Source organism: Phoxinus phoxinus (assembly GCF_949152265.1).
Source record: "Phoxinus phoxinus genome assembly, chromosome: 9".
NCBI classification, from domain to species: domain Eukaryota; kingdom Metazoa; phylum Chordata; class Actinopteri; order Cypriniformes; family Leuciscidae; genus Phoxinus; species Phoxinus phoxinus.
Window position 1 is genome coordinate 35,204,422 of NC_136884.1, and position 27,494 is coordinate 35,231,915.

Sequence of the window (27,494 nt, forward strand, 5' to 3'; positions counted from 1 at the left end):
ATGGGCGCTCACATACATGACAAAAGCAAATAAAAGCCTCAAGTCAACGTGACAGATGCAAATAAATGACACGGTGGAGTGTAGGAGCATCAACTGTTCAGACCAGTATCTGAAATGGGACACATTTAATAAGTCATGTTAACAGTCAAACCTTTAGTTTGATTATTGTTTAGCAGAAAATCAGATTTGGCCCACATTAAGCTCAGGTGTGAACATAACCTTTATTTGACTCACATACAAACTGTCTTGTGCCATTTTAAATGGTCAAGCCATTTAAAACTCCACACAAACAAAAATAGCCTCACATCTGCATGTTTTTTCACTTATCTGTGAGTGTTTTTTGTGTATTTCTTTATTTATTTATTTATTTGATATGGACATTAACAACAGCATTGGACGCACCAGATACATTGTTTTTTTAGTGTTATAGCAAGACTGCTAATTTGCAACACTTGTCCATAGGAGGCTACGTATTTCATAAAACATAACAATGCAATATACAAAACATAGTGCAAAACAGTACAATGTTTAAAAAATGTAAACAATACACATCATCAATATTAATTTCTTATAGCATCACCATGTGTGCAGATTTGCCTTGACTTCAGCCATTGTTTCAGACCTCTGTTAAAGCTAATCAGTAAATGAAGAGATGTCTTATCAATCACAAGTTCAGTATGGCGTACCACAAGGCTCAGTACTAGGACCGCTGCTGTTCACTCTGTACATGCTACCATTAGGAGATATCATTAGGAAACATGGAATTAGCTTTCACTGTTATGCCGACGATACTCAGCTGTATATTTCTTCAAAACCTAACGAAACCTACCAATTCACAAAATTAACGGAATGCATAGCTGATATAAAAAATTGGATGACTAGTAATTTCCTACTACTAAATTCAGAAAAAACAGAGATTCTAATTATTGGACAAAAAACTTCCACACGTAATAACCTAGAATACTGTCTAACACTTGATGGCTGCTCTGTTAAGTCTTCGTCGTCGGTTAGAAACCTGGGTGTGCTCTTTGATACCAATCTTTCATTTGAAAGTCATGTGTCTAGTATCTGTAAAACCGCTTTCTTCCATCTTAAAAATATATCTAAATTACGTCATATGCTCTCAATGAATAATGCAGAACAATTAGTTCATGCGTTCATGACCTCAAGGCTAGATTATTGTAATGCTCTACTGGGTGGTTGCCCTGCACGCTTAATAAACAAACTACAGCTGGTCCAAAACGCAGCAGCTCGAGTTCTTACCAGAACCAGGAAGTATGACCATATTAGCCCCGTTCTGTCAACACTGCATTGGCTGCCTATTAAACAACGTATACATTTTAAAATATTGCTGATCACTTACAAAGCACTAAATGGTTTAGCTCCGCAGTACTTGAGCGAGCTCTTAACGCATTATAGTCCTTCACGTCTACTGCGATCTCAAAATTCCGGCCAGTTAATAATACCTAGAATATCAAAATCGACTGCTGGCGGTAGATCCTTTTCCTATTTAGCACCAAAACTTTGGAACAGTCTTCCTAACATTGTCCGGGAAGCAGACACACTCTGTCAGTTCAAATCTAGACTAAAAACACATCTCTTCGGCCTAGCATACACATAACACATTATAGACTTATATAATTAGGCTGAATAGTTTAGAACAGCCGGGACCGGGAACACTTCCCGTAAATCCTGATGTACTTGGTACATCATAAGAAGGATGGCGTCTACGCTAATATTAGTCTCTCTGTCTATCCCGAGGTTTACTGCTGTCCACCGGAACCAGGCCGTATCCAGATCTGATGAAGGACCAGCGCCAGGACACGACGACGCCGCTGACCTGAAGTGTCAACCAGTCTCTCCTCCTCTCCACTCCGACTTCAACCAACCGGAACTGGACAAATACTCTGATTCATTCTGACTTCTGACCTGTAATGCTCCTGAATCATAATCATACACTGTTCACTCATATGCCAGAGGAGAACTGGCCCCCGACTGAGCCTGGGTTCTCCCAAGGTTTTTTTCTCCATTCTGTCACCTGATGGAGTTTTGGTTCCTTGCCGCTGTTGCCTTGCTTAGTTGGGGACATTTAATATTCAAAAATATTATAGATCTGCCTTAAAGGTGGACGATGATGAAAATGTTTTTTGTATTATTTTCATGTTATCACTGTGAAGCTGCTTTGATACAATCTGTATTGTAAAAAGCGCTATATAAATAAAGGTGACTTGACTTGACATTTACTATGGCTGCGTCCTAATTCGCATACTATCCGTCCTAAATAGTATTCGAAAGTAAAATTAGTACGTCCCAAATCGTAGTATGTTGAAATGAGTGGTCCAAAGACACCCGGATGGTCTACTATTTCCGGTCAGAATCCGAAGTGCAGATCGATGCGCACTCCAACAGCTGATATTGCCCATAACCCATCGCGCGCTGGACGAGGATTCGGTTATAACTACAAACACGAGTGAAAAGTGTTTAAAAACTACAGACATGGAGGACGCGCGAGTCCGGCGTTATGTAGAGAGGTTTAGATAAAGGGGTTAGAGTGATTAATTATCAGTATCTAACCAGACGAAAATGTATTTATTTTATGTTGTCCACATTATATTGCATCTCCAGCAGCATTGTGAACTTTTGTAAAGACACGTTTAGCCATTAACTTTTAAATGCATCATTACATTCAAATTGCAAACACACGGGGAGTCTCCGCATGACAGACCCGCGACTGGCAGATGAACGTGCGACTACATTTCTCTCCGAAACGGTAGGAAATTAAATTAGATTGAATGGAGGATTTTAACTGTGACAAGATGATTGACAGGGCAGTTTACAGTGACAGGATGCACACTACAGATCTGTCCGTTAAAGATGAGGAAGTAGTATGTCCCAAAGCTTGCCTACTCTTTTGCTACACACTCAAAAGCATGTACTTTTTCTTCACAAAAAGAATACATACTTTTAGGGTGTAGTATAAGTAGGCGAATTGGGATGCAGCCTATCGCTTGTTTCTGCTTCTGCTTCGCCTGTGTTTTGATCAGGAGATGCAGTACTTGTTCAGAAGATGTCATAGCGCCCCCTACAGTATAACAGTGAAAACACGGAAGCTGGACATTTTTTGCCAATGGCGGAGGAGTTAAATTGAGGAACACTCAATTCCAGAATGAGTTTGCAAATGACGCTTCAGGTCCCTATGATATGTGAAACACACTTCACACTGGAGACACGTGTAAGGCCGCTCTCCGGTGTGAACTCTTATATGCGTCTGAAGGTTTCCTTTAAATCTGAAGCTCTTCCCACACTGAGGGCAGGTGTAAGGCTTCTCTCCGGTGTGAACTCTCATGTGGACCTCAAGGTTTGCTTTGTTTGAGAAAGTCTTCCCACAGTGATGGCACATGTAAGGCTCCTCTCCGGTGTGCGTTATTATGTGCGCCGTAAGAAGATTTCCATCTGTGAAACTCATTCCACACTGATGACATATACAACAGTCTTCTCTTGAGTGAGTCCTCAGGTGCCTTTTAAGAGTTACTTTGTGACTGAAACTCTTTGCACACTGTTCACATGTGAACGGCTTCTCTCCGGTGTGACTGTTCATGTGATACCTTAAGTTTAGTTCTGTTGTGTAACTCCTATCACACAGTTTGCAGATGTAAAGCTTGTCTCCAGTGTGAATCCTCATGTGTCTGTTAAAGCTTCCTTTTTGTGTGAAACAGTGTCCACACTGAGGACAGGTGAAAGGCTTCTCTTTGGTGTGAACCCTCATGTGGCCTTTAAGGATTCCTTTCGTAGTGAAACTCTTCCCACACTGTTGGCAGGTGTAGGGCTTCTCTCCCGTGTGAATATTCATGTGGGCTTTAAGGCTTCCTTTTTTAGGGAAACTCTTTCCACAATGAGGGCAGATGAAATAACTTAAAGTTTCTGTCTGTTGAACTCTTTTTTGTGAAGAACATTTCTCAGTCTGTGAGCAACTAAACTGTTTTTGTCCAGTTGTGGAATCATGTTTCTCATATTGATCCCTCTCCTCCACTTCATTCAGCACTTCCCCATCCTCTTTCAGCGGCATCATGTCTAAGGAGAAAAGAGACAAATACAAGTCAACACCAGTTTAATGACACAACGCAACAGACATCAAAACCTTTAGACATGCTGAATCCCACACCCACTAAGCAACTGAAAGAGTTGTTACCTGTAATCTCAGAACCTCTTGCCAATATTTATTATTTTTGTATTTGTTTAGGACAAATCCCAAATACTTTCAAGCTGACAGACCCCTTATCAAAAACCCAGTTTTACCAAGAACTGTTTAATTCGCTCTGTGCACGAGAAAAATGCTAACTTCCGGCTTGAGGACGGAAATTGGGTACTTCGTTTCCGGTTGCCGTCTTGTTTACATCAGTGGTCCGGCGTTAAATTAGTTTAATCGTTCGCAATGGACCTAAAACATTAAAAAAAACGATTCACTTTTCAAAGGGCAGTCGGTGGTAATAACCACCATTGCTGCGTGCCACTATCGGGGGGAGATTCATAGTCACATCTGCTTTTTGTCACCGCACCCAAGCAGTCACTTTACAGAGTGGAGCGTTGCGTATCCATGACAACTAGACGGAAGTTTTTAGGCTACTAATTATTTATTATTATTATATTATACCCTTTAACCAGGAGAAGCCCCTGGGGTTAGAACCTATTTTGCAAGGGAGACCTGTCTAGAAATATGTGTGAAAACAGCCTAACTTGATAACGAACGAACCAACGTCGGATACCTTTACTCCCTGTATGACATGTGTAGGAGTGGTTGTCAACAACATAGCCTCCGAACATCATAAACAAAACAATGGCTAACACAAACTGTTCGGAAAAATGCACTAACGCATGATTTCGACTTTTAGATATTCATTTTAAAATTCTGTTATTTGTCGTTAAATCTCTACATGGTTAAGCCCCATCTTATATTGCTGATCTAATCCAGGAACAAAAGTCAATGAGATCATTACGATCACAATTTCAGAAACGTCTTGTTCCTCGGTCTAAGATGAAGTCCAGAGGGGATTGCGCGTTTGCGGTCGCAGTACCTAAATTATGGAACAGTTTACCTTTATATATCAGGGACCTTCCTACACTTTAAAAGCCATCTGAAAACATATTTTTTTATGATAGCGTTCGATCAAGATAAGTGTGAAGGGTAGCCTACTAGTGTCATTTATTTCCTTTTTATAATATATGTTTTTGAATGTTTTATGAAGTTTTATATTACCCATTTAGATATATGGATATGCAGTTTTTTCTCTGCTCACTGTTTTACTGCTTGTACAGCACTATGGTCAACTGTGTTGTTTTATTCAGTGCTTTATACATGCATTTGAATTTGAATAACATAACAGTTACCAGATAGCATAGCTTGAGCACGTAGCATGGATGTTGTTGTGACTTAACGTTACCTTCAAAATTATGCAAATACTGAGAGATGTAATATTTAAACCCCTTCTCTCTCTTGCTCTGGGGAGCTGGAGAAAAATCAGCTCCCCAGCTGAAAAATCAACTCGGTGAGTTGCACAGTTTTGTAAACGAACATTATTGGCTGTTTTAATGACATTTTCGGACATGCCCATTGACTCCAATGTTAAATGGGTCCATGGCCAATTCTTTTATAGTCAAAAACTCGAGAGAGGAACCATTGTCAAAAAAATGTTGTTCACCACTCTTGTTCATCCAAAACAAACTACATTATAGACTCAAGGTGTTAAATACCGGAATTATCCTTTAAGTGCAGCGCAAGTCTGTCATATACAAGGTTACATAACATTATAATGAGAACACGACTGTAAAAGAGCTCCTCAATGTCGTATTTTTGTATTAGTAGAAATTATTATTCTTTCTAAACGTGAGAGAAATACTGCCCTGTGACTACAAATAAACAGACACGGCTGAATAAGTATGCATGTCCTCTTTCTTTTGTTAAATAATAGTAAATACCCTTTTCTTTCTCTTCCGTGAGCACTTGACATAAACATTTTTTTTTTAAATACCTTTTCCTTTAATCCTCTCTTGTTTGGCTTATGCTACTCTGAGCAATGCCTGAACTTTGTATTTTGAGCACTTCTTGCGTTATTTTTGCCTCTTCACGATGACTCGCTTGCTGTAATCCTCAGTTGTAAGTTGCTTTGGATAAAAGCGTCTTGCTAAATGACTAAATGTAAATTTCTGACTAAATTCTTTGTTTGCCCGTGTTTCAGCGCATTGTTGTGGAAAGAGCGCGTCTACGGAGTTACACAGTCAAGTTCGCTTGGGCATTCACAGCCATTGTTAGTTGTAATATGTTTAATTTGTGTATTTATATCTGATTAATCTCATATAGGATGTGTTTGGTTGAGTTAATTAACGATGCAGCAAAGCGCTACATTGTCTTTAGCTTCAGTGCTCTTAGCTCAAACAGCAATGCACAACATTAATAACTACTGGGACTGTCATAACATTATAATGAGAACACTATTGTAATAAAACCTTGTGAATTATCTGGGTGTAGTTGCCTTTTCAGCGCGTTATTGTGGGAACAAACGCATCCACAACAGGAGTTACACATTCTGACCAGCACAGGCAAGTTCGCTTGTGGATTCGCGTCATTTTGTGCAGAAATAAGTCGTAATATTAAGTCTTTGTAGTGTAAATATCTGATTTATCTTATATAGGATGTGTTTTGTTGAGTTAACAACTTTGTATACAAAGGGAGGCCCGCTGTTTTAGACTTTGAAAACCCCTGTAATAATGCATCAATGTTTAAAAAAATACATATTTTTTTAAACCTCTTTAATATTACCGTTTCAAATAACATTATTGCTGTTTTAACATCAGTAGTGAGTACCAAAGGCAAAGAAATGAAATTAATTCCAAAGACATATCTTTTCTCATTCATTTTGCATGATTTAAAAGGTTGATGGACATTGTTGCGTGTAAATCACCTACTGATGGACTAAAGTGGATTGAATGAGCCTCACGTTTAAGAGAAATGTTAAATGTGAATAATGTTATGTAATTGGTGAACTGCAGACATATAAGAAAAATGTTAGAATCAGATGCAGGGGCAAAAGGGGCAGAGAGGGAAGCTGATAGCCATCATGCAGGAACTCAAAGTGAGTGCACGTCGTTCAAAGCACACGCCTGTTCCTACTGAAAAAATGTTAGCGTATCAGCAGGAAGGGCTGCAAAAAAAGGAGAAAAAGGTTGTATCTTTATATAATCAATGGAAAATAGAAGCTCGTAGTACACGTGAGCACCTTAAATCAGATGCGCTAGTGACTCAGCTAGCTATTCTGGTTGACACTTTGGAAGAGGCCAAAAACAAAGTTTTGAGTGCGTACAATGATGTTAGAGAGCGTGAATCACCTACTATTGAAATGAGGAGAAAAATGGACGCTTGTGAAGCAGTTACAGCCGACATCACTAAAATCATTTATGAAAGAATAACGGGTTTAGATGATTTTGATGTTGAAAGGGAGAGAAGTCGTCTTCGTACCTTATTAGACCATCAATATGCCCATTCAATCTTTGGTTCAACTGCTTCACGAGTTAGTCAGAAAGCTAGTAATTACTCCAGTCATCACTCTGTTGTATCAAGTTTAGAAGCCAAACGTGTAGACGCTGCAGCAGAAGTGGCAGCTAAGCAAGCTGCATACAATGTTCTATTAGAAGAATCAGAGCAAAGGGAAAAGATAAAGCAGTTAGAAGAACAACATAAAAGGGCTGTTGACGTCGAGTTGAAGGAACTAGAGCAAATTCAAGCACAAAGGCATCTGAAAGCAGCTCAAGCTAAACTAGAGGTCTACAATCAAGAGATTGATAAAGAAAAGACTAATTTGTCCAAGGAATGTAGTAGCGCAAGCGAATCCGAATCAGATTTCTCTCAAACAAATGTGAAAAGGCAAGAAACTTTTCAAGGGGTGCATCATAAATTTAAAAGGGAGAGAGTTAAAGCAGCAACGACTGAAGCTACTCTTCTTGCTCAAGCATTCCAAGATGGCCTGACCATGAGCAAGCTGCCAGTGCCAGAGCCTCCTGTTTTTGATGGTGACCCCATTCATTTCATTGAGTTTAAGCAAACCTTTGCAGCACTTATTGACAAGAAAACTCTTTCTCCTGCTGATAAGATGTTTTATCTCAAGAAATATGTGAGTGGTCCTGCTAGAAAAGCTTTAGAAGGAACTTTCTTCAGAACCGATGATGAAGCCTATCAAGATGCGTGGGGCAGACTAAACAATCGTTATGGCCAACCATTTGTGATACAAAAAGCGTTCAGAGAAAGGCTGGCAAGCTGCCTTCAAATTTTAAATGATTACCAAGAAAATCAGAAACTTGTGCTGAAATTACCTGATTGGGCAATTGGCAGATGGAATCGTCAAGTCACCAGATCTCTTTCTGAAAATCACGAGTATCCCACTTTTAAAGAATTTGCTGCCTTTGTGTCTACTGAAGCAGAGGTTGCTTGCAACCCAGTTACCTTGTTTTATGCTCTTCATGTTGCAGAACCTGTCACTGGAAAGGCCAATCTGAAAGAGACCACGAGAAACAGAGTAAGAGTTTTCACCACTCAAACGAACGTCGAGAGGCTGCCAAACCAGTGAATGAAATTCTGTGCATACTTTGCCAGAGAGACAACCCCCAACTTGACAGCTGTTTCAGTTTTCTCAGCAAACCATTAGAGGAGCGACGAAAGTTTATCCAAGAGAAGAGGCTTTGCTATGGATGCTTGAAGTCTGGTCACAATGCAAGAGAGTGTCGTTATCGTCTCACTTGTAATGCCTGCAAAAGGAAGCATCCAACTAGTCTACATGATGACAATTTTGTGAAAATGGTAAGGACTTTATCTTCTGCTGTTCCGACTCAAAACGATCCTGATAGGACGATGAATGCAGTGGCCTTGAGTGTAAATGGGGAAGAACGAAATGCGTGTACTTCAATGATTGTACCTGTCTGGGTATCTGTGAAACAAAATCCAAGTTGTGAGAAACTGGTGTATGCGCTGTTGGATTCACAGAGTGATACTACGTTTATTGACAAAGGAGTGACTGATGCTCTACAGGCAACAACGTTTCCAGTTAAACTGAAGCTTACCACCATGCTGGGAAAAGATACTATTCTGCAGAGTGAAAGAGTATCAGGACTTCAAGTGAGAGCATACAAGTCTGGTGATTATATTAATTTACCACCTACTTACACCAAAGACTGCATACCGGTTAATCGTAGTCACATTCCTACTTGTGAAGTCGCTAAAAACTGGAATCATCTTGCGGTCATTGTGGATAAGATACCCCCATTGCAGGACTGTGATGTTGCTCTTTTAATAGGCTACAATTGTTCAAGGTCAATGACACCCAGAGAGAAGTAATAGCAGGAGGAGATGATGAACCCTACGCTATTCGGACGGACTTAGGATGGAGTATAGTGGGTTGTTCTTCACCATACTCTGCTCTGCCTGGAGTCAGTAGATTGTGTCACCGCATTGCGGTCAAGGAGCTTCCTTCCATCACACCAGGTGATGTCATTCGTGTCCTTGAGAGTGATTTTAAAGATAATGAAGAAGAGAGCGCAAAGATTTCACAGGATGATGTTCTTTTTCTTGAGAAGTTAAAGGAAGGTATACGGAGGAATGTTCACGGCCATTATCAAATGCCGCTTCCTTTTAAACTGAGACCCAACTTGCCAAGCAATAAAAAATGTGTTATGGTCAGACTCGACCATCTCAAGAGAAAAATGACGAAGGATGAGTTGTATAAGAAACGTTACAATGAATTCATGAGTGAAATCTTGCAGAGAGGAGACGCTGAGGAGGTATATCACGATGGCAAGGAAGGAGAGATATGGTACTTACCTCATCACGGTGTTTTCCATCCGAAGAAGGTAGATAAATTGCGTGTGGTCTTCGATTGCTCTGCAAGATATGCAGGTTATTCCTTAAACGATCACTTACTTCAAGGTCCTGATTTGATAAACAGTTTAAATGGAATCTTAATTCGATTTCGTCAACACCCCATCGCACTCATGTGTGATGTAGAGAAAATGTACCATCAGTTTCATGTCAACGAATCTGATCGAGACTTTCTGCGCTTCCTATGGTGGAAGGATGGCAATCTTAGCCACCCCGTGAGTGAATTCCGCATGAAAGTTCATCTCTTTGGTGCAATTTCATCCTCCGGGTGTGCAAATTATGGCTTGAAACATCTTGCAACGGAAAACAGCGAACTGTATCCACTAGGTTCACAGTTTGTGATAAGAAATTTCTATGTGGATGACGGAGTGATCAGTGTAGAAAATGCTGAAGAAGCTATTAAAGTTGCAGATGAGGCACGAAAGCTCTGTGCTATAGGTGGTCTACGGCTCCACAAATTTGTGTCAAATAGCAAAATAGTGCTGGAAGGCATTCCCACTTCAGAGAAGAGTCCTGACATGAAAAATTGTGACCTTTCATTTGATGAGCTACCCTTAGAAAGAACTCTTGGGATACAGTGGGAAAGAGAATCAGACTGTTTCAAGTTCAAAGTTCAGTTGAAAGATCAACCTGTTACTCGACGTCGCATCTTGTCTACTGTTGCTTCCGTTTATGATCCTTTGGGACTGATTGCACCTGTGCTGTTGAGTGGAAAAGGAATACTGCAGGATGTGTGTAAGCGTGGCAGCGGATGGGATGACCTTCTTTCAGATGAACTTAATCTAAGGTGGGAGCGATGGAGACAAGAGTTAAACCATCTGCAGAGAATAGATGTACCGCAAACATATGCACCATCTGGTTTCGGAAAAGCTGTTCGAGTTGAATTGCATCACTTCTCTGACGCTAGTGCCCATGGATATGGTCAATGTTCATATTTGAGACTCAAAAATGAGGAAGGAGACATTCGTTGTGCACTGGTGATGGCAAAATCAAGAGTTGCACCTCTTAAAATTACAACAATCCCCAGATTAGAGTTAACGGCTGCCGTTGTTTCCGTCAAAACAAGCAGTGTGCTCAAGAGAGAATTAGACTATGCTGTTTTTGAGGAGACGTTTTGGACAGACTCCAAAGTAGTACTGGGATACATAAGTAATGAGGCACGCAGATTTCATACTTTTGTCGCTAATCGCGTACAAAGAATACATCTCAGTACAACTCCCCAGCAGTGGAGGTATGTTCCAACGGAGGAGAACCCTGCTGATCATGCATCAAGGGGTTTGACCGCGAAGGAGTTACTCACCTCAAACTGGTTCACTGGCCCTAAGTTCTTGTGGGACAAAGAAACATCTGCATTAGAAGAACATGTTCCTGAACTTCTGCTTGGAGATCCAGAGGTAAAACTATGTTATACTTTGAAGACTAATTGCACAAAAAATCCGAGCTTGATAGATCTTCTTTTAAAGTTTTCTTCCTGATCAAGAGCAATCAGAGCGGTGGCTCGTCTTTTAAAGGAACACTCCGACTTTTTTGGACTTTAGCCTATTCAACTTATCCCCCAGAGTTAGATAAGTCCATACATACCTTTTTCATCTCCGTGCGTGCTATAAGTCTGTTTGACGCACCCACCGCTAGCCTAGCTTAGCACAAAGACTGGATGTAAATGGTTGCAGCTAGCATACTAATCCAAATAAGTGACAAAATAACGCAAACATTTTCCTATTTACATGTTGTGATTTGTATAGTCACAGAGTGTACAAAAAACAAAGTCACATGAGACACAGACATATTTTAACCGTATAAATACTGGGAACTATATTCTCAGAAGGCGAAGCACTGCTACTTGGGCGGAGTGATAACCGCAGCGCCGTGGTGAGGAGCAGAGAGTTCTTTCAGAGCGCGTCTCAGGTGCTGCGCCCAAGTAGCAGTGCTTCCGCCTTCTGAGAATATAGTTCCCAGTATTTATACGGTTAAAATATGTCTGTGTCTCATGTGACTTTGTTTTTTGTACACTCTGTGACTATACAAATCACAACATGTAAATATGAAAATGTTTGCGTTATTTGGTCACTTATTTGGATTAGTATGCTAGCTGCAACCATTCACATCCAGTCTTTGTGCTAAGCTAGGCTAGCGGTGGGTGCGTCAAACAGACTTATAGCACGCACGGAGATGAAAAAGGTATGTATGGACTTATCTAACTCTGGGGGATAAGTTGAATAGGCTAAAGTCCAAAAAAGTCGGAGTGTTCCTTTAAGGAGAGCTAATAAAGACAAATCTAACCATCTCAGTACTGTGTCTGAGCGACAAAGGGCAGAACTTCATGTAATAAAATGTCTGCAAGACAGTTCCTACGAAGATGATCTGAGAGAGATAAAGAGTGGAAAGGGTGTCTCGTCTCGCAGTACATTGTACTCTCTCGACCCTTTCATGGATGAAGATGGTGTGATGCGGGTGGGAGGTAGACTTTGCCATTCAACCTTTCCAGACTCTGTGAAACATCCCATAGTAATTCCAAGAAATCATCGGATCACAAAAATGATTGTCACTCACTTTCACAACAAAGTTGCGCACCAAGGGAAAGGATTCACTGTGAATGAGATAAGATCTAATGGATTTTGGATACCAGGAATTAATAGAATTGTGACATCCTGTATTAGGAGCTGTATTGTTTGCAGAAATCACAGGCGACCTGTTGAAGAACAGAGAATGGCTGACTTTCCCATGGAGAGAGTGGTTCCATCACCTCCATTTACATTTACTGGTATGGACTGCTTTGGCTCATTTTCTATCAAGCAGAACAGAAGTATCCATAAACGGTATGGTCTTCTTTTTACTTGTTTCAGTTCCCGTGCTATACACATTGAGATGCTTACTGATATGACGGCAGATTCTTTCATCAACGCTCTGCGTTGTTTTATTGCCATAAGGGGCACTGTGCAGCAGATAAGGTCCGTTTAAGGAAGTAACTTTGTGGGAGCAAAAAACGAGTTGAAAAATGCACTTAAGGAAATGGATGTGGAAAGAGTGAAAACCTTCTTATCAGAGAAGCAGTGCGAATTCACCTTCAATGCACCACATGCAAGTCATGCCGGTGGCGTGTGGGAACGTCAAATTAGAACAGTAAGATCTGTGCTAAACGCCACTCTTGCACTTCATCCAGGAAGGTTAAATGATTCTTCTTTGCGGGCTTTTTTGTATGAAGCGATGGCCATTGTGAATAGTAGACCGCTTACTGTTGATTGTCTGACTGATCCTCAAAGTCTAGCGCCTATCACTCCAAATCATCTGCTGACGTTAAAGTCAACGACTGCTTTGCCTCCACCAGGAAATTTCGTCAGAGAGGATGTATTTGCACAGAAAAGATGGAGACATGTGCAGTATTTGGAGGAGCAATTTTGGAGTCGCTGGCGCACAGTATATCTTGCAAATATAACCGCCCGACAGAAGTGGAACGTGTCTAAGAGAAATCTTCAAGTTGATGATCTTGTTATTGTCAAAGAAGAAGGAATGCCTAGGAACGAATGGAGGCTTGGCAGAATAAAGGAAGTCATTTCTAGTGACGATGGGCTTGTGAGAAGAGCCCAGATTCTTCTAGGGGACCCGAAGCTTAATGCAAAGGGCAAGCGTATTAACAAACCGTCCATAATTGAAAGACTAGTGCAGAAACTAATTTTATTAATGGAGGGACATTAGTGTTTTTGTATTTGAAAGTTTTGTATTGAGATTTGAAAGGTCCAAAGAGTATCATTTTAATTTTTTCTGAACTCATGGTTTAGAATTTTTAATGTTGTTTGAGGTCATATTGTAAAAAAGGGTAAAAAAAAAAATAAGGGGGAAATTATTCGTGCTTGTAGATTTGGTGTGAGATTTGCACTCATAATTTGGTGGGAGTGTTAATGACTTTGTCATATTGTTTGCTTTATTTTGTATGGTATTTATTTATTTTAATTTGTGTTTTGGTAACGGAGGTCTTTTATTTTGGCGCTCACTCGCATGAGCGGATATAATGCGCATATCCAAACATTTCAGTATGGAACGAGACTCAGACATGCATGTCATGATGGCATGGTGTCCACGGTTTTGCAAGGAGTCTTAAAAGGATTTAGCTCCTGGTTTAAATGGAGAACAAGGTATGGTTAGACTTCCTGTTATCTGTATGATTTTGTTTTGATTTTTTCTTTGTGCCAAACTTACTTGTTGGTTGTTGCTTTGTATGATGTTTTGGTATGTTTTAAGTCATTAATCTAACTCATTCGGTTTTTGTGTATGTTTATTAATTTTGGTGTTTTGTTTTCTTTTGTACAAGCTCTTACGTTGATTCTCAGCGTGTCATGGTGATGTAAAGCGTTTGACGGTGCTTTTATCTGTGACGACGGACCTTGAAATAAAGTGTGGGAATCATCAGTTTGAAGAGTCAAAACCTTATTTAAGCTGGGCAGCAACACATGTCACACAGATCGGATGTCTTCTATGACCGTGCAAACAGGAAAAAAACGCATGCATTCGAATATTTCGAGATCGGTTTCAGGCCTCATTCATATGTGGAAATAAATCAGATATAAATCAGATATGTGTCAATGCGACTGGCAAAAACAGGCAGATCGGATTTTCTGAGGCGGTTAAATGACGAGAGCAACCCGACGCGCTTCTGCACAGGGACGGATGGCCCGACGAAACATCGTAGGAGAGGAATGTGGACAAACGTTGACACATATCAACATATCAAAGGTTGCTCATCCTAAAATTTCAGACCCACTGCTCCTCGTTAAAGCCAATATTTACTCACAATATGCTCCCGCCAGTCATATTGCGCCAGAACGCCCACCACACACCAGCTTACTGGTGGAGAGGAGACAAATGAAGACAATTAGCATATACTAGCATCAAGCATATTTTGCGTTCGTCCATCTGTGCAAGAGAATTTAACCCTTTAGGCATGCGCGATGCTTCAGATCTATGGCAAGTGTAACATGAATCGGATACAATTGAAAGAACGTGTTCGGACGGTCAAAAAAATCAGATAACGGTAACCAATCAAGTCCTGCAGTGTAAACGAGGACTTATTTTAAGAATAATAACAATTTAACTTTTTACATTTATTAATTTAAATTAATGAATTATTAGGCTATAATTTTTACCACTCGCCACGCCTCCCTGGGGACGCGCGCCTCACACTTTGAAAACCCCTGCATCCTTATGAATAACTTTTATTGTTCTCATATTCTTTTAATATTTTATTTATCAGTAGCAAATGCATTTTGGTTCTTTATATGTAGCCCAAGTAATGTTGTCCAATGAGTTGTTTGCATTATTTATTTTTATTTATTCATTGTTAGATAAAAAGGTCTCATTTGTTACTGCATGAACTAACAGAGAGGAATACATTTAGTTACCGGTAAATGTAAGTTATTAAAATATTTGTGTTCATGTTAGTTCACAGTGCATTAAAGGTACAATATGCAAATAATATATAAACAATGTCAATAAACTAAACAAGCCTAATGGTGCGTTCACACCGGACGCGAACAGCGCATCAGGCGCGAGTGATTTCAATGTTAAGTCCATGCAAAGACGCGTTACGCGCGTAAAAAATACCTGCAGCGCGAATGAGGCGTAGAGTGCGCCGCGGTAGACGCATATATGCCTCGTTCGCGCAAATGGCGCGAATTGAGCGTCTGGCGTGTTAAGCGCGAATTATTTATGTAGTGCTTTTTGTGCATTCACGCGCTTGACGAATTCTCGTCTGCCGCCAGAGTTGAAAAATCTGAACTTCTGCGTCAATTCGCGCCGCGTTAACCAATCAGGAGCCTGATTGCTTCTCGTGGCATGAAGTGACATAGCATAACAAACTCCTGCTCGAAGACAGTAACTCATTCAAAATGGAGGAGAAACTAATTTTAGCTGTGAGTGATCACCTGGAATTATATGACTCAAGTTCATACTTTTATAGAGACAGGAACAAAAAGAACCTCGCTTGGAAGAAGATAAGTGAGGAGATTGTACAACCTGGTAAGTTGTAAGATTTTTTGTGTCACGTTATTGACCTACTAACTCGCTAGCAAGCCACCGTGCTGCTAGTTTACAACTATTTAAATGATCTATCAACATCAGACATCTTGTAAAAAGATGGCCGCCAACGGGTTTCGAAAATTTCGCCTCTGACGCGCGTAAATTCCGCTTCAAATGTATGTTTTTACGAGCGTCAATTTCGCTCTTGACGCGCGAATGGACACAAAGTGATCAAGCGTATAACTAGACGCGGCAGGCGCGAATTTGACACGCTATTCGCGTCCGGTGTGAACGCACAGTAGAGCAATAATACTTTCCTTACATAAACATAACTATTACCGAATGCTACATTTGGAATATATAACATTGACCCATGCGTTTATGGGACTTGTCTTTGTCGACAGAACCAGAAGCAATCGGTAAAGAATAATTGTGTTCCATAACAACTGCGCGAAACAAGCTAACATTTGTTGCTTGATAGACGCTACAAGTACAACTTCCGCATTTGTCCAGGGGCCTGTTTCAATAAGGAGGTTCAACCAACTCTGAGTTAAAACTTGAACTCTGAGTTGACTTACCCTGAGATGGGAAACTCTGAGTTTTCGGTTACAGATCAGCTGAAATTAATTAGTTCAACCAACTCTAAGTTGACTGACTCTGAGTTGAGCGTGTGCACCACAACTATAGAAAGCCATTATCAATGGAGCGCAGATATTATGAGTAACCATGCCAACAGCGTCAGACACAAAGAGGAATTACTGTTATACAGTGTTGGGTGTAATTAATTACCATGTAATCTAAATATTGTAATTTAATTAAAGGGACTACTCTTAATTATTCTGTAATTTAAAATAAAATATGATGTAATTACATTAAATAGGCTACTGCATAGACTATAGAACAAATCTGTATAAAACAACAGTGGATTTAACATACATTTTTAAAAGGTATATTTTGAATGTAACCTTCTCCCTCTACATACTTTGGTCAATTCAAGAATAATTCATGCAATTGTATATTGTTCATTTTGAAAGCATTAAAAGTGCAGTTTCTTGTCTCTCCTCATTGTATTGTTCAAGTGGTTGAGGTTGATATGGGACTTAGTAATTAATAATAAGTAGACCAATACTTTCTAAAGATAGTAATTATTACATTAATCTAATAGGGTATATGTCGAACGTCGCATGACGAAACCGGAAACCTGGTCTCATCGCATCCGCTTGTCATAGAAAGTGTTAACAGCCGTATGAACTGACGCCGATATCTATGGAATTTTAAGGTAATCAGCTAACCTACCTATCTCACTTTGTTATTGACGTTTTATTCTATTTAAATATCTTAATGTTAGTGTGAAGATTTTTTTTTTTTTTTTACTTTTAAATATCGATCTTCACATGCGAGGGACATTGGTTATGATCATCTTTGCTCGCTCCTTTTAAGTTATCTTGAGTAAAACAGTAAAAAAATGCATGAAGCACATACAAAAGACCTGAGCCGGAAGCGATGCGTTCTGTTTTCCGGTTTCGTAATGCGACGTTCGACATATACCCTATTACACTGTTGAAGATGTCATTTGTAGTTAGTAATTAATAACTATTTTAGAGTAACTGTTATAATATCAGGTGAAACTGGAAGAACAGTTATTCAACCTAATTTTAGTTTTCATGAAGGCTAGGTGCAATCCTGCAGGCATTAAAATAATGTGGCAGCAGCTGAAAATGAAAAATATATAAAACCATAATACAATCAGGTAAGGCTTGAGCATATCATGGGTGTATATCATCAGAGCCGGTCACTCCCGGAGATCCAAGGGCCTTCATAAAATGTAAGAGGTCTATGTGTTATTTTTTATGGTATTTTTGATATTTCCATTTATTTTACTTTGGGTTGGGTTTTTCGTTGGTCCCAACAGATTCTGATATTGGGACTAATATCTATCTAGAGACTAATATCTGTCTTTTGGAGCCTCCTGTCCCAACAGAACCCCAGACAGTTGTAAGTTGCCTACTCAATACACCAGAAATTATGACAAATAGTGTTATAAAGTGTACAAATGCTCATCTTCACAGGACGATGGGTATGAAGAAACAGTTTCTGCGCCACAGAGAGGCCTACAGGGTAATGTTAATATTATGTGTCTACACATCAGACAATCTACACATTCACATTTGTATGTGGCGTAGCCAATAGAATCGAAGTTTATATCTAAGTATAAACGGACATTCTTATCCCCCAAGTGATTTTCAGTAAATGCCACAGTTTAATTCTGTAGAATTTGTTTAGAACTACATGATGTAACTCTAATGAACTGTATTTTCAGTTGCCAGTTAAGGAGTTATATATACTTCATCTTATTAATTTCTTTTTTAAAACAGCGGAAAAAACAGCAATAAATAAATGTACAGAAAGAATGAATGAAGTGTTTAAACACCGCTTCCTCTTTAAAAAAGGGGAGGAGACCGCAAGAAACTCTGGGTTTACCAAAGAAAACCTGCTCCCGACCAGGTTAGGTTCACAGAGTAAGTTGCCATGGTAACTGACTCTGAGTATAAGTTACCCCCTTTTCAGAAACGGGCTTGACTTACTCTGCTTTCTCGGGTTTGATATACCTCCCATTCTGAAACGGAAAACCCAGAGTTTCCCTCATTTCAGGGTTAACATACTCAGAGTTTTCACTTAACCTCCTTTCTGGAACAGGCCCCAGGACTCCGCGCAGTGCGAGCGGAAACCGAGGCTAACGGGGATATGACGCCATTGACTGGCGACTCCAGCTCACCCGCGCTCACACGCCCCGCTTCCTCGGTTAAAAATCACAATTTTCTCACGATTTAAAAATAGTTGGAAACATTTGGGATATTGTAAGTAATCAACTTAACAAAATATATAACACTGGCCTTGTGATTTTGGGATATTTTAATACACAAATATTACATATTGTACCTTTAACTAATGCTAACAGATACAACAAATGTCATGTTGAGATTAACATTAGATTAGTAAATCCTGTAGAAGTATTGTTCATTCATTGTTAGTTCATATTAACAAATTAATTCTAACAAATTAAACCTTATTGTAAAGTGTTACCAATTTCTTTTTAAAAAAGAAAGTCAGTCATAGGTGTGTAAAATTAATTGTAAAATTCAAGGATTCTTACACTGGCTTAAACTAGGTGTAAAATAACATTTATAAAATAAAACTAGCTGTAACTGGATATGTTTGATTTATATTTAAGTTTTGGGACATGGCTTTTAATAGTGAGCCTTTTGTTTTTGTAATCAGGCTCTGAAAGTATAACACACTTTTGGATTTAGATTTATCGGCCAATATATCGGTTATCAGCTTTCAAATATAAAGAATTATTGATATCAGGCTAAATGAATATCGGTGCATCCCTACTATTTATATGCGATGTAACCGTTAGTAAACGTGGTAAATACGACCGCTTGAAGAAATCAGACCAATCATATAGTCGATCACAATCGTGATTTTATTTGATCTGTCAGTCGTCTGTCTGATATCCATATTTAGCTCTGCATGTGATCATCATAAAATAAAGCTACTCTGGATTTTCGAGAGCTTCCTCTGTTCCTCTGACTGGAAGTATAACTGTATGCGGAGAGAGAGTGTTAAAACCCCTCAGGCCGTATTTTGGTGGAAAATGTGTGGAAATTATTATTCTTTCTAAATGTGAGAGAAATACTGTCCTGTGACTACAAATAAACAGACACAGACACGACTGAATAAGTACGCGTGTCCTCTTTCTTTTGTTAAATAATGGTAAATACAAAGTGCAATCTTGACATAAATAAATGTATTATGGTCAATGTATCACGTATAAGTGTAAAACTGTGTTAAAGCATCGATGCTTGGGCTTTAAATCTTTAAGTAAACAACAAAAATGCCAACAAACAGTCACTTTTGTCATGTTCGTTTTGCGATCTCGCTAGTTTCCAGTGATTTCTTTGTGATTAATTTTCTGATAAAACTTAATTTGTTGGTGAATTGATGGGTTTGTGTGACGCTGTTCCAGAGAGGTGTGTTTTAGTGAAGCGCTGTGGAGCTTCAGGCCCGACGGTGGAAACACAGTGTGGTTTTGGGCTTGGTGCTGCAGCCCGAGGCTTTTAGCCCAGACCGGCCCGTTTAAAGCCCTGGCTCACACTGAACCGACAGTGGTAACACAGCTATTCATTTCTGTAGAGCTGGACATTTCAATGAGGATCAAATGACTGAGATCAGCTTTGAGAATGAAACCGACCTGTTTGTTCCTCAGTTTCTTCATGTTTCACACTGAATGTTTCTTCAATCTTCACGTCTTCACTCTCCTCTTTAATAAACGCCATCTTTAAGATAAGAATAACACAAAGCAAAACACTCAAAACTAAATCTCTGAGTGCGTCTCAATCAGATCTAGTTCAGTAGTTCAGTTCACTGGTGAGAGAAGTCAGTCAGAGAGAGTTAATGGACTTAAATTATCTGATTAAACTAAAGCATTATAACAGACAGTTCATATTTAGTTGGTATTTAATAACTTTTAAATTACATTTAATGGATTATACTTAGCAAAAGTTGTCATTGCACCTGTTTGTGTTTGTTGTCCTCGTTGTATTTACACGGTTTGACCAGCAGGAGTCGTCCGTGCTTGAGGTGATTCGAGCACCTTGAAAATTAATCATTTTGCAAAACATTTGGTTTAATTAACTCGGAGTTTCAAAAATCTCAGTTTCTCTCAAAACTACTTATCAGTGATCAACTCGTGTTTATAATGAACTGATTCACTAAGTAGGGACTGAAATGAGACGCATCTTTCCTTTTACTCGTGTGTGGATGCGCTTCACCCACACAAAATAACGTTCATTAATGATAAAGTATTACAAAATTACATTCAATAATACATCATTATTATGTTTTACATCGCTTATAAAAACTAAAAAACGGATTGAACAACTTAAAACTCTTTAAATGCTTAAAACACAAACCTTTCTTCAGCAGAATCACAACAGATGCAGGAGCGCGGCGCAGCCTTATGACGTCACATCACCACACCAAAATAAAAGTCCAGTTCAAACGCTAAAATCTCAGAAGTCAATAGAAATCCACATACAAATTATAAAACATATAAAGGTGTCGTTCAAAGTTGAATTCCACTGCTGGGTAAGAAAAAAAAAAAGAGTTTGATAAAAAAAAAAAAGCTTTATCAAAAACTATTATTTTGCTAACTAAGTTTGTCAATAAAATTAAACATAAGGGCAACAAACTCAAAAACAATCAAAAATGCAACAATAAGTAACGTGTAGTATATAGTTTGTTACACACACACACACACACACACACACACACACACACACACACACACACACACACACACACACACATTATTTATTTGTGGAAAGGTAAGGAGGGTTATCACTGTTCTCTGATATATCCATTTTATTTATATGATTATTTTGGCCATTCATGTTATTTGTAGAAATATATTGCTGTTAAAGATGTTTACCAGAGCCATAGAGAGAAAGAGTTGCGACACTCTTTGATGTCGCCGCTATGGCTGTCACGTGGTTCGTGTACGCCCCAATAGTTCCAAAACATACGCTGGCTGTCATGTTATTCTATGGGACAGACAGCAGCGATTGCATTATTGAACGGTAAATATAAAATAAAACACATACCCAAGTACTTTTTCAGCTGTTATTGCATTTTGTTCATGTCAGTTTTGCATTTGGAGGGGCAACGAGGTACTGTATATTACTTAGATAAGTTTTAGGCTATATTTTTGGAGGGAAAAGCTTAGTGTTCATGTTCGCATGGGTAGTAGTAGCACTGGCTTTAGCGGCTCTAACTTAACTTTTCCATATCATTCATCTGATGATGGATGTCTCATGATATTTATTTTAGCACAACTGGGCTGTATTAGGCTATTGATTCCCGTGATTTTGCTTATAAATTCCGATTCAGCCATTAGCCTAACGTTACCTTCGTGATCACGCAAAGCGGTCTGCCGTGGCGGTCCGTTCAGAATTCGCATGGCTGATACAAATGAAGGTTTTCAAATAAAATATTTTTTATTAAACAATGACAGACAACAAAAATGTGTGCTTGTGTGAACAAGAAAAACAAAAACCAGGGGCAGGTGATCCATGAAACAGACAGGACTGGTGATGGCCATAACAATCCTAGAGGTCCAGCATTGTTCTCACACGCCGCTTCACTCAAGACAATAAATGAAAAGTTAGTATATCCCAAAAATTCTATTATATAAAAGTTGCTATAAAGGTGGTAGCGATGAATTACCGAACTAATCAGATGCTACCTTCACAGCTGGCGAAGTCACGCTGGCAATGCAAAATTGGTTGAAATAACCCAGATAAAATATAAATTATTACGCTGTGCATATACAAATGAAGACCAGTATAAGCATCGCAAAGGGCCTCTGAAACAATACAGACAGTTGACAACTCAAAAGAGGTCGATATTTCAGCAAGTTACCTCTGGAACAACTCGACACGCTGCAATGTAAGTGAATGGGGTTCAGCGCCCAAATGACAGTGTTTGGCACTAATCCGATCTCCACATCCCGGAAGTAGGCGGTTAAAAGCGCCGCCATTTTTTACAACGGAGGTCTATGGGAGTGTCGCAACTCTTTCTCTCTATGGCTCTGATGTTTACTAATGTATATGTGTGATTATTTTTGATTTGTAATATTATTTGGTATTTTGTAAAAAAGTGGTGGGGTGTATTTTCCTGTATATTGTATTGTGTTTGAGGTTTATATGGGTATTTTGGGGTTTTATTGTTTGTATTTTGGATGCATCTGACATTTAACTTTATTTGTCCTGCAAGTTATTTTTCCAGTGTTTTAGTAAGTTTGAGATCCCTCTGATTTAAGGTTCATTTAACTGCAGCCACAACTATATTATTAGTTTTATAATTTTGTATGCATTGTTATTGTGATGTTGACTGGTACCTAACACAGTTCTGTTTCCTTGTGGAAAGCTGTTGCAGTTTTGTGCTGTTTGTGGAGATGTTGCTGTTTGCAGATAAAGAGGTTAATAAAAGCGAAAGCTTCTCTGCTGTGACACAACCATGATCTTGGTGTCCTCCTCATTCATCCGTCACATTAACACAACGCAGAGACATTTGGGGGAGCACAACGACGTAGAGGGGTACATATATATATTATATGAAAATATACAAGCAGTTTATCAATGTGTCTCGTTTCATCACTGTCAGTTCTTACTGGTCTATTCCAGACATCCCACCTCTCCCTTAAATTCAGGGATTCTCACTCTTCCTTAATTCCTCCCTAGTCTATCTTGAACGATGGCTGAAACTCTGTATTAATAGCACTTCTCCTGTTTATTGCCTCTTTGGACGACTTAATTCACTTGAATTCCTCAGTCGCTTTGGATAAAAGCATCTGCTAAATGAAAAATGTAAACGTAAAAAAGAGAGAATTGAAACAAGGAGCATTGTGATATTTAAGAGTCTTTTATTTTCTGAGTTGACAGATTAAAACAGCATTTGTTGTCTCTTTCTCAGCATAATATAAATCCAAACTCCCTTTCAATATTTCACTCTCATCAAACTGGGGAAATACATTCAAATACAACAGGATCTGTAGCAGATCCGTAACAGATCCAAAACTGTATTTCATTGCATGTTTACTGATACTGATCGCTACTGGTGAAAAGCCAAACAACCAGCAGCTTAAAACTTTTTCTAATAAAATTCATCCTTGTTATCTAACATTTGCCAAATTAACATGTACAGTATGTCTTTACACAGATATCATCAAATGATGAGGTTGAGTCTAATTGCGTGAAGTTTCTTCAGACTTCTTGGAGTCGCAGTCATCGCGTCTGGTCCAGATCAGTCTTTCCCCGCCACCTGCCTCGCTCTTTCCAGAAGGGATCCGGCTCATATTCGGCTGCAGAAAGTGGACTTTGAATGATGCTGTCTATGACCTCGGCAGCAAGGGGCGCACACAGCTGGCCTCATCGTTGAAGGAGAGCGGCACATAGTTGGGAACTTGTTCGCCAGGGTAAGCAATAAGCTGGGAACCCTGACGATTGATGCCCTCGTACAGCACCCAGACTCCCCTTGTCACTTTGTGGGAAGAAGCTATGTTACTGAACTCGATGTCCTTAAGATTGGTTTCTTTGCGTAGGGTCACTCTTTTTCCTTGATAGTTCACGTGCTCAAACAGCGTGATTTCAGGGTCGGTCAGGTCAGCTGTGACCATCTTGAGGGAAGAAAACTTGTCTTTGTCTACAAGGGTGGCGTACTCTCCTTGCTCAAACACCCGCTGCTTTCCAGCGAATTTCTTGTCATAATACGCCACCCATGGTTCGCCAATGACTTTTATGGAGGCGATGGAGTTGTCGAAGCCCTTCTCTGCTAAGTCGGTGACATCAAACATGAATTCAGCTGATCTGCCCTCGAAGCTCGGTCTGCTATAAACGGTGATCTTGCTCATTTTGAATGATGACTCGAGGAGAGAGAGGCTGGAGAAGTGTTTCTGAAGCAGATTCCTGTGGTTGTGCTGGGAACAGTTACTTGGTGTGCAGAGCTGCCTTTTAAAGCACAAAAACAACAAAGTGGGCGTTGACTGGGTCATGACAGGACATGTAGGCGTGGAAGCTGAGAAACATGCCAAATCTCAAACTTCTGCTCAGTCTAGTCAGATGTAGACTAATACAAGGTCCAAAACGCTCTATGAGTCGTATGTTACAAGCTCCTGACTGGAGGAAACAAAAGTCTGTTGTATTGTGTTCACTTTGACGGCTGCTTAGCTCTCATGTACAAGTTGCTACTGATAATGGCCAAATCCCAAACACTGTAAGTTGAGCCACTTCACTAATTTCGTTAAATTATAAGATGCATCTTACCTGGGATGCAGAAATATCACAGAATCAAACCCTTACGGGACAAAAATATGTATGTTGATGACCTTTTTACTTTTGTCGTTAATTTTATCCAGATGAACTTTCCATGTCAGTTTTCCATCAAACCAAACCCCAAGAAACCTAACAGCTTTTACCTGCTCCAGAGGTTGCCCATAAAGTTTTAAAGAAAGAGGTATGATTTTATGCCGCCTTGAGAAGCAGATGACTTGTGTTTTTGTTACAGATAATTTAAATCCCCATTTATTTGTCCATTTTTCCACCTCTATTATTGCAGCTTGTATTTTTTTATTCACATATGATATATTGCGGCCTCTAACCCACAAAGCCCCATCATCTGCATACAAAGATTTTCCTACATTATGTTCAACCTGAGTGAAAATATCATTAATCATAATGTTGAATAATATCGGACTACACACACTACCTTGTGGAGTTCCATTCTCTGCTGAATATACTTCGGAATATTCTTTACCTACCCTAACTTGTATTTTCCTGTCAAATAAAAAGTCCATAATCTAATTATATGTTCTACCGCCAATTCCTAATGATTTTAACTTTATCAATAATCCTTCTTTCCAGAGCATATCATACGCCTTTTCCACATCAAAGACGGCTATAACTACTTCTTTATTGGTCTGTGCTTTCCTAATGTCTGACTCTAGACATAATACAGAGTCCATTGTGTTACGACCTCTACGAAACCCACTCTGATATGGAGATAAAAGAGCTTTACTTTCTAAGAAATACGTTATTCTCTCTCTGATCATTCGTTCCATAATTTTACATAAATGGGAAGTCAAGGCAATGGGTCTGTAACTAGAAGGATCTGATGGGTCTTTCCCTGGTTTAACCCTTTAGGCGCCAGAGGTTTTTTCCTAAAACGTTCGATTTTGACATCTTAATTTCAAAAGTCTATATCTTAAAAGTGATAAAAGATAGAGACTTTCTGTAAATTAGAGAAATATTAAGGATGACCCAAAGTTTATGTAGGGATTACATTTTCCCATCTAATTTGCATATTATGACGTCATATGGTGGCGGCAATCATGGATTATAGAATTTTCATGAAAAGTCACATGGTTAAATAATAAAATGCAACACTTCTTTCCCCCCAAAATTTCCCTCACCTTCTGTATGCTATATTGCACAATACTGAATGCTCAGGTAAATAGTAAGTAGTAAACAAACTGTAAATCATTACTAATAAATGGTAGAAACAAACCGAATGCATGTAACGGTTGGCCTTTTGCTGTAGAAATTATCCATTTACATACAGTAGGCACTCTTATTCCATGTATGGGGCACATATATATTATTCATATGACACACAAACACAAGTAGACAAGACCTGTTCAGTTGCCCCGTGTCACACCGCCTCTGCTCCTGCTACGAGCAGCGCGGGCGCGGCCAGATCTCTCTCTCTCGCGCGCCGAGTGCGCACAGCTCGGACTACTGTCATTAGGGCCCAAGCCCTGAAAGGATTTTTAGGGCCCAAGCCTTGAAAAGGCGAAGGCCCTATTGTTTTCGAAAGGATTATTATTAGGGCCCAAGCCTTGAAAAGGCGAAGGCCCTATTGTTTTCCTTCGGATTATTATTTATTATTATTATTATTATTATTATTATTCTTTATTATTATTATTTTACTACCTTTTGGGCACTTTTGGGGGCCTTAACGTGCTCAAAAACTCTTGAAACTTTGCACAAATGTCAGAACCTGAAGCTGGGACCCGGGCGTGGTAGGGGGGCTCGGCAGCGCCCCCTGGAATGGGATTCAAAAACATGTCCATATATCAAACACGCTTGAATGTAATAATATGATACTCGGTACACATATAGATCTCATCGGGCCGAACAACTTTCGTGCTCTAAGTTTTACGCCAGTCCAACAGGAAGTCGGCTATTATGGGCTGTATGGAAACGCATGTTCTGGCATTTGAAACACTTCTCCCAGAGAATTCATCCGATGACCACGAAACTCGGTGTGCATGAAGTCAAGACATGGAGGATGCTAAATTGCGGACGGATTTTTGATATCTCGAACGGTTTGGCCGTGGCGAGGAAACGAATTTATGATTAAAAAAGGATGCATAAAGTGTGTTATAACTTAGTTATAGTTTTACCTACAGTTACAAAACTCAGCGTGTATATTGATATTATCAAGCCGAACAACTTTCTAATTTACAGTCATTAGCTCCGACCAACAGAAAGTCAGATATTGTGGTTTGAATGTGAATTGTGTCTCTCTCTGTCTCTCTGCTATTCTGTGTGTGTGTGTCTGTCTGTGTGGGGTGGGGAGGGGAGGGGGGGATCTGTGTATGTGTGTGTGTGAGGAGGGGGGGGGCTAGTTTAGTTTAACCCTTTCTCTGCTGTGTGCAAAATCTCGGGCACTTTTGGGGCCCTTAACGTGCTCGAAAACTCTTGAAATTTTGCACACAGGTCAGAACCCGCGGCCGGGCTGAAGCTGGTACCCGGGCGTGGCAGGGGGGCTCGACAGCGCCCCCTGGAATGGGATTCAAACACTTGTCCGTATATCAAACACGCTTGCATGTAATAATATGAAACCCGGTACACATTTAGATCTCATCGGGCCGAACAACTTTCGTGCTCTAAGTTTTACGCCAGCCCAACAGGAAGTCGGCTATTGTGGGTGGTATGAAAACGCA

The 27,494-nt window shown here is 39.6% G+C and overlaps 2 protein-coding genes across 3 annotated transcripts; both read right to left on the reverse strand.

Annotated features, from left to right (window-relative positions):
• Nucleotides 1–203: 203 nt before the first annotated feature.
• Nucleotides 204–20,972, reverse strand: LOC307004121 (uncharacterized protein). 2 transcript variants are annotated; one of them, XM_079623072.1, is made up of 4 exons: nucleotides 20,905–20,972; nucleotides 20,507–20,585; nucleotides 20,184–20,268; nucleotides 204–4,071 (listed from the first exon to the last, which is right to left on the reverse strand). In XM_079623072.1, the coding sequence occupies exons 3-4, from the start codon at nucleotides 20,266–20,268 to the stop codon at nucleotides 3,140–3,142; spliced, it is 1,017 nt and encodes a 338-aa protein (XP_079479198.1). In that variant the 5' UTR covers nucleotides 20,507–20,585; nucleotides 20,905–20,972; the 3' UTR covers nucleotides 204–3,139. The 2 variants fall into 2 exon arrangements, with proteins under 2 accessions (XP_079479198.1, XP_079479199.1); XM_079623073.1 differs by lacking the exon at nucleotides 20,507–20,585 and having other exon boundaries at nucleotides 377–4,071; nucleotides 20,905–20,924.
• A 2,430-nt stretch (nucleotides 20,973–23,402) lies between these two features.
• LOC307004579 (epidermal differentiation-specific protein-like) lies at nucleotides 23,403–24,642 on the reverse strand. Its single transcript, XM_079623896.1, has one exon. It carries the CDS (start codon nucleotides 24,540–24,542, stop codon nucleotides 23,883–23,885), a length of 660 nt encoding a protein of 219 aa, XP_079480022.1. The 5' UTR covers nucleotides 24,543–24,642; the 3' UTR covers nucleotides 23,403–23,882.
• Nucleotides 24,643–27,494: the final 2,852 nt, after the last annotated feature.

Excerpts from the sequence above, each read along its gene's own strand:
- LOC307004121 (XM_079623072.1), bottom strand. The coding sequence starts at position 20,268 with ATGGCGTTTATTAAAGAGGAGAGTGAAGACGTGAAGATTGAAGAAACA. Across the intron at positions 4,072-20,183 it reads AGAAACTGAGGAACAAACAG|ACATGATGCCGCTGAAAGAG; the intron begins GTCGGTTTCATT and ends TTTTCTCCTTAG.
- LOC307004579 (XM_079623896.1), bottom strand. The coding sequence starts at position 24,542 with ATGACCCAGTCAACGCCCACTTTGTTGTTTTTGTGCTTTAAAAGGCAG.